General features: G+C 31.3%; 1 protein-coding gene across 1 annotated transcript; it reads left to right on the forward strand.

Annotated features, from left to right (window-relative positions):
* Positions 1-3,792: 3,792 nt before the first annotated feature.
* LOC129881049 (receptor-like protein kinase HERK 1) lies at positions 3,793-6,872 on the forward strand. Its single transcript, XM_055955369.1, has one exon. It carries the CDS (start codon positions 4,119-4,121, stop codon positions 6,573-6,575), a length of 2,457 nt encoding a protein of 818 aa, XP_055811344.1. The 5' UTR covers positions 3,793-4,118; the 3' UTR covers positions 6,576-6,872.
* The last annotated feature ends 879 nt before the right edge of the window (positions 6,873-7,751 follow it).

Consider the following 7,751-nt stretch of genomic DNA (forward strand, 5'->3'; position numbering starts at 1 on the left):
CCATATTAATTATGAATGGATCAAATATTTTATCCCTTTCTATTTGACTTATTTTTAACCTGTTCATATTCGATTTGATCCGTTCGATTGCCATTCCTAACTACATTCGTTCAATTCACTATCTCTTGTTTTTTTGGTTCAATGTTCTTTTGACAATTGTTAAAGTTTGCTTTACATAATATAAAAATAGTTATTCAAACTTGATCTCAGGATGTCGATAAGTAGATAATGTAGTTTTGAGAGTGCACGTTTAAATACTTTAACTTGATTTCAATTAGTAATTAAACACTCAAATTCGTCCCAATTGTATCTCGTGGACACCGAATGCTGATGTGACACATGAATTTTGAAAATATCTAGATGATTATTTTGTAAGATAGAATATATTTAACTCATGACACAATTGAGACGAATTGAGGTGTCTAGATATGTATACTCAAAATTAGAGTGTTTAGTTGTCAATTGAAACTAAATTAAATTTTTTATGTATTACCCATTTGCTTCATTTTCCTACTTCAATGTGCTATAAACCCAGAAAATGGAATAAAAAACACTTCTAGAACTTATTGGTAATTAGTACACAAAGAAGTGAAGGAGATTGAACATTTATTGTATAAGCATAAAAAATAATTTTAATCTTGTGCATACAGTGTAATTTTTCGCTGAAGAGAATTCAGATGAATCCCTTACCTCTATCTAGTTCCACCCCTGCTCAAGAATGCATTGGAAAAAATGAAATCCGACCATTCATAATTTGAGATCTTGAGTTTGAATCATAAAAATAATTTATTTATATATATATATATATAAAGACTATTTTATCATCTAAATAAACATAGCTAATATGAATTTAAATTAATCGAATTAGTGTACCTCGAATAATGAATATTTAACAAAATAAATATATGGTACTCTTAAGATAGCTGGACTCTATACTTAACATGGTCAATATGGGTGTCTCTTTAGGTTTTCAACATATTTAGTGGGATTAGTTTACTTCTTTACTAGTTGGTACACCAAATTAATATGTTTCTCTAACCACCTCAATTTTTTGTCACTAACATTTTAAAAGTATAATCAGTTAATAATTTAAATTTAAAATATCAATTTTATCCTTAATGAAATGATTTATAGCCAAACAAATATTTATGATTTATTTTAGACCACAAATTTAAAAAATCTTTCTTTTTTTCTTAAACTTTGTATCAAGTCAAACTAACTCATATAAAATAAGACGGATGGAGTATATTTATAGCGGATACTGAATAACTAAATGTATCGCGAATCATATTTACATTTAAAGTATTTTGTTACACTTTAATGATCACCTTAGGGAAAATACATATCACTTAGCTCATACTATCAACCTATCGATTTTTTAATATTCCGTCAAATTCAATTTATGCGGTGTAGTTTAATTGAGTATGAAATTTAAGCAAAAAGGAGAGAGTGTTTGAAAGTTGTAATCGTAAAGACGTAAACATGACATAAATCTGTATGAATATACAATAGTGTTATTAGGAGTACAATAAGAAGTTTAGAATTAATTTTTAAATATAAACATTTTTTTATGATAATAGACCTATAATAAAAATATAGTGACACTTAAGTATGCTAATCAAATATAAATGTAGTTAACATTGGCTAATCATAAAAAATTTTAAAATGAAAATTATCAAATAAATTAGGCTTAGAATAATAATAGGTATTAGTTTAACATTATTGAAATAGATTCCAAATCGATCAAACACTAAAAAAATCAAGAATTATTTAAAATTATCAATTTATCAATATGAAGTTTCTAAATTCAAGCAATATTGCAAAAGAACCACAATACACGCAAATCAAATTTTCTCCAAGTCATTTGTCCATATTAATAAATGACAAAAAATACAAATGAAATAAAAAAACCACTTGTTATTATATGTTGCTATCAATTAGTTGTTTGAATTTTCATTTTTATATATATATATATATATAAAACGCGTTTTAGTCACATCAGAAAAGGACATATTAGCATATGGTCCATCTCTATTTCACATATTATTCCAAAATTGAAATATTCAACCTAATTTCACTAATAATTATTTATTTATTTATTTATTTAACGAAAAAATAATCCAGCATATGCATCAAAGGTAGTGAAAACATAACTTGGAGACTAATTTGCCAAAATTTCTTTCGTAATATCCAATCGATGTGACACTATCTAGAAAATAAACATTTCATTGTTTGACCCACTTAAAAATAATTCAATAAAGATATGTAACATGGCAAAAATAATGTTCAAACTAGAAATTTCAGTTAGAAAATTTGATATTTTAAATTCACGAGTAAAAATAAGTCAACAAGTTTAATTAAATTTTCCTTCATTGGTTGTGCCTCTATCAGTGGGTGAAGTTGAAGATTATTGTTTTAAAATATCTTTTTGTGATGCCAAATATATATTATATAATGAGTATATTGTCGATGTGACTTCCTTCTTGTATTTTCTTTGGTCGAACTTAATATTTTTCGATTCTCTTTTTGTGATATATAATATGGTTTTCGTTATGAAAAAATAATTTTATAATTTTAATGTAATAAATAAAAAATTAAATGACCATCAATGAAATTAATTTTGAAGCATCTAAAAGGATACTTCCCTTACATCAAATCAATAGACAAATAATGTTAGTTAAGTAGGTGTGAACAATCAATGTCTTTTGACAAATTTATTGCCTGTCCTTACTTTCTACCATCAAAAAAAAGTTTTAATTGAATTTCGTTCGTTCAAAAATTATTTTATTCAAATAAAAAATTTTGGTATATTTGTAATTTTTACCTCAAATTAACATAATAATTGATTTATGTGATTTTGTAATAAACACGATAAATTCACCCTTGTTGTTGATGTAAAAAAAGTTTCAATTTTAGTGATAATGAAAATTCAATAATTATTTTAGATCATAAATTAATTTTTTTTAAAATTATTAAAATTTCCGACTTCGCCGATAATGGTTTTAACATCCTTTTCAAAGTCTCACATGTATGACATGAGAGACCCTTATCATAATAGCTGTTATCCTCTATTCTTTTCTTTCTTCAATTTTTTTAATTTTGCTTTTGACTGTTAATTTATTTTATTAATTTTAGTCCCTTTTAAATTCTTCCTTTGGAATTCTTCAAACACGATGTGCCACATTCAACAAATATCCGAGGATTGTTTTTGGTTGCTTTCACTTTCTTTACTTTTTCTTAATGTAATTGCATTTTTAGTCCTTCAATTATTAATAAATTTAGTTTTGATCATTGAAATATTTAGCTAAAGACATATTTAACCTTTAATTAACTAAAATATGTATTTTTGATCCCTTTGTATGAGAAATATGTGCTATTTAGACTAGTTTTTGAACTATAATACCCTAAAAAATGGAGTAATAAACAAAAACAATAATATATTCAGTGTAAGTGTAATATCACAAGTAAAATCTTAAAAGAATAGAATATACACATATTTTATTTCTATTTTAAGGGGAAGAGATACTGTTTTCTACCTACCTCCGATTGAAGAAAAAATTTAACACAACACATCAATAATCACTAAGTGATTCATTAAATTAAGAAGATATGCGATATAAAAGACTAAATTGAACGTTAAATATATTTAACTAAAAGTTACAACGATCAAAATCTAAATTTGTTGATATTTGAGGGACTAAAATTGCTATTTCCCTATTCTTAAAAAGCCAGTCTTGCTTGTGTTAGAAATGTGAAGAAGGGTAGTTGTGCTTTTCATCATTTTTTTCTCATCCACCAAATTGAACATAATTTTTTTTTCTCCATTCTTAAATTAGACTTCTTTTTCTTGAATGCTAAGTGCAAGTGTGCAACACAAAGTTTACAACTTTTTTTTTCACTTTTTGAAAGTTTAGTCCATTTGGTGTGTTGGGGTTCTTGTTATCATACATATTAAGTTTATTTCAAGATTTTTATTATTCTTTTTTCACTTTCTTGAAAGTTTAGTCCATTTGGTGTGTTGGGGTTCTAGTGATATCAAATTTTAAGTATATTTCAAGATTTCATTTTTTGGTCAATGGCTTAAAAATTGAGTCTTTTTTAGCTTCTCATTTCAAGAAATGAAAACCATTATGGATTTTGCATTACTTCATTTGTTTGTTTTGGTATTGTCTGTGCTGTGTTTGATGGTTTGTTCCTTAGAGTTTGATCCTGTTGATAACTATCTCATAAACTGTGGATCATTTGAAAATACTACTATTGGGGATAGAGTTTTCTTGGCTGATAACTTGAATTCCTCTCAAAGGGTATTTGTTAATACAACTCTAGAGTCCATTCCATCTACTTATAGTTCAAATCTTTATCAAACTGCTAGAATTCTCAATGAGACTTCGAAATTCACATTTTCGATCAAGAAACAAGGGCGCCATTGGATTCGCCTCTATTTCTATCCGTTTTCGGATGGAAATTTCAATCTAAGTTCTGCTAAGTTCACTGTTTCTGTTCAGAACTTAACTCTGATCAAGAACTTTCAACCATTGAGTGTTCCTTTAGTAAAAGAGTACACTTTGAACATTACTAGTACTAGTTTTGTTCTTACGTTTACACCTTTTTCTAGCTCGTTTGCATTTGTAAACGCGTTAGAAATCATTTCACTTCCTGATGAGCTTATTCCTGCTGGTGTTGGAACTCATAATTTGAGGGAACAAGCATTAGAAACAGTTGTGAGGGTGAATATGGGGAATGTTGCAGTGTTGCCTCGAAATGATACCTCGTGGCGATCTTGGGAATCTGATGAAAGATACTTAACAAGCAGTAATTATTTACAGTTTGTATCGAGGACACAATCTGTGAATTACACACGAGGAGGGCCTTCTCGGAATATTGCCCCTCCATTGGTGTATGGGACTGCCACGAGGATGCAAGTGGGTGATCCCAATACTCTTGTAAACATCACATGGTCGTTTGAAGTTAATCCTGGCTTTGATTATTTCATCAGGTTCCACTTTTGTGACATAGTAACTGGCCACAATGATCCAAACAAAGTAGGTGATGACCATGAACTATTATTCAGTGTTTTCATCAATTCCCAATTCGCTTCGAGGGACCTTGATCTTAAAAACAAGACATCAAATGTCCTTGGTTCTCCATATTACATGGATGTCGTTTCAAGGTTAGAGAACATTCACAGCATTGGCATTAGCATTGGTCCAGCAGATATACGTAATGCGTATCCTGATGGCCTCCTGAATGGTCTCGAGATCATGAAAATAAGCAATGTCAAGGGAAGTCTTGATGCCTCAGACGCTGAGATTCAGTCCTCGGTGCCTACTTCAAAGAAGACTAAAACATGGTTGATCATTGGATCAACCATTGGAGGATCGATCATTTGCATCGTATTGGTTGTGGCGTCTATTCTCTTTTGCAGAAGTAGAATACGGACAGCTGCTGATGACTCAACAGAGGAAAATCATACAGCAGTTGGAGCCAAAGAAGCATCTATCATTTCCAAGTTGAATATGGGGTACCAGTTCCCTCTTGTAGCAGTTCAGGAAGTAACCGATAACTTTAGTGAAAGCATGATCATAGGTTTTGGTGGTTTTGGAAAAGTGTACAAGGGAATTTTGAAGGATAACACAAAGGTGGCAGTGAAGAGAGGATTTCATCAATCACAACAAGGTCTTGCCGAGTTCAAGACTGAAGTCGAAATGCTGTCTCAGTTTAAACATCGCCATTTGGTCTCACTGATCGGTTACTGTAATGAAAAGAATGAGATGATAATCATTTACGAGTACATGGAGAATGGAACTCTTAAGGATCATCTGTATGGCTCGGACCTTCCGAATTTGAATTGGACACAAAGGCTTGAAATTTGCATAGGATCAGCAAAAGGACTTCACTATCTTCATACTGGTTCTCACAAGGCAATTATCCACCGTGATGTCAAATCTTCAAATATACTGCTTGATGAAAATCTCCGGGCTAAAGTTTCTGATTTTGGATTATCGAAAATTGGTCCAGAAATTGATCAAACACATGTTAGTACTGCAGTGAAAGGAAGTTTTGGATATCTTGATCCAGAGTATTTGACACGGCAACAACTAACCGATAAATCTGATGTCTACTCATTTGGTGTTGTAATGTTTGAAGTCCTCTGTGGAAGGCCCGTAATCGATCCTTCTCTTCCCAGAGAATCGGTAAATTTGGTTGAATGCGTGATGAAATGTTTAAGGACAGGAGAATCAGAGGCAATCGTTGATCTTAGGATTGCACACGAGATAACACCAGAATCCTTGATGAAGTTTGTAGAGACTGCTGAGAAATGCCTGGCTGAATATGGTGCAGATCGACCGACTATGGGAGAAGTTTTGTGGAACTTGGAATATGCATTGAAACTTCAAGGGAAAGACAAAAAACCAACACAAGAGAACGAGATATTGGATAATCAGTTGGATAACAGTGTCTTAAGTACAGAATACAGCATGGGGAGTATGGCTGATCTTGCTGGTGTTTCAATGAGCAAAGTTTTTTGCCAAATGGTAAAATCTGAAAACAAAGACTCATGTGATATAAGTTAGGATAAAATGCAGGTCCATCTAATGAACTCTGCTTATGGATTGTATATTTGTTTTCTCTTTTCTTTAGATTTCTGTGTTTATAACAGATACTTACATTGCTTCAATTGATTTGAAGCGGCAGTTATACTATACATACATAAGTTTTCATTAGTCTTTCTTTACCGAATTGTTCACAAGAACGATAGAGCAATTCAAACGCATGTGGTTGAGAGGGCGAATGATCATTTTATTTGAAGTGTTGTGTCTCTATTCATCATCACAAATTCACAATTCAATGTCATGATGGTGTTGCATTTATCATTTTTGGCCAGTTATTATGTTCTTCAACTATACAACAACAACAACATACCAAATGAAATTCCACCGGTGAAGTCTGAGGAGGGTAGAGTGTACTCAAACTTTACCCCTACCTCGTGGAGGTAGAGAGGCTGTTTCTGAAAGAGCTTCGACTCAAGTAACACATATCAAAGCAAATTTGATGTTCTTCAACTATACTTCCGAAAAATTCTCCAAGATTATGCACATATGAGATGAACATTGTCCATCAATATTAAAATGGAGCTTTTGCTGATATGTTAATTCATTTTGGTATCTAAAGTTCAAAAAGGTTCTTGCTATAACTCAAGGCTGATGACTCAATGATGCATATTGAAGATTATCCTTTTCTTCAAGTGAACTTTCATTTTTGAATAGTTCCGAAATCTCTGTGAATTGGATCAAATCTTATTCCGTGGTATTTACATGAGGTTTCTCTTTAAGAAAGTCTCTGAGAGGGCTTAGTTGATTCATGATTTATATTTCATCTTTCGTTTCCTTATTATTATTTTTTTGAAACTGGTAATGTTGTATTTCTCAGCATTAAGGTATGCTAGAGACCTCCAAAAAGGTAGCAACAAGCTAAACACAAGAGATTAATTACAATAATCCTAAAAGATCTACTAACTGTTCGGCATTTTCTATACAATGTTCTTTACACCAAAAGTAGAACGTTGCAATGCAGCTCCCTTTGATTTTCTGAATGTTGTAATCTATCTTCAAAGCTTCTTCCATTCCTCTCCCTCCAGATAGTCCACCATATACAGTGTGGGATTATTCTCCACCACTTCTTTTGTGTCTTGCTTCCCCCTCTCCTAATCCAACAACTTAACAAGTCTGCTGTGTGCTCTGGCATTGACC

This window comes from Solanum dulcamara, chromosome 2, assembly GCF_947179165.1.
Source record: "Solanum dulcamara chromosome 2, daSolDulc1.2, whole genome shotgun sequence".
Classification (NCBI taxonomy): domain Eukaryota; kingdom Viridiplantae; phylum Streptophyta; class Magnoliopsida; order Solanales; family Solanaceae; genus Solanum; species Solanum dulcamara.

Coding starts and splice junctions, on each gene's coding strand:
- LOC129881049 (XM_055955369.1), top strand. CDS start 4,119: ATGAAAACCATTATGGATTTTGCATTACTTCATTTGTTTGTTTTGGTA.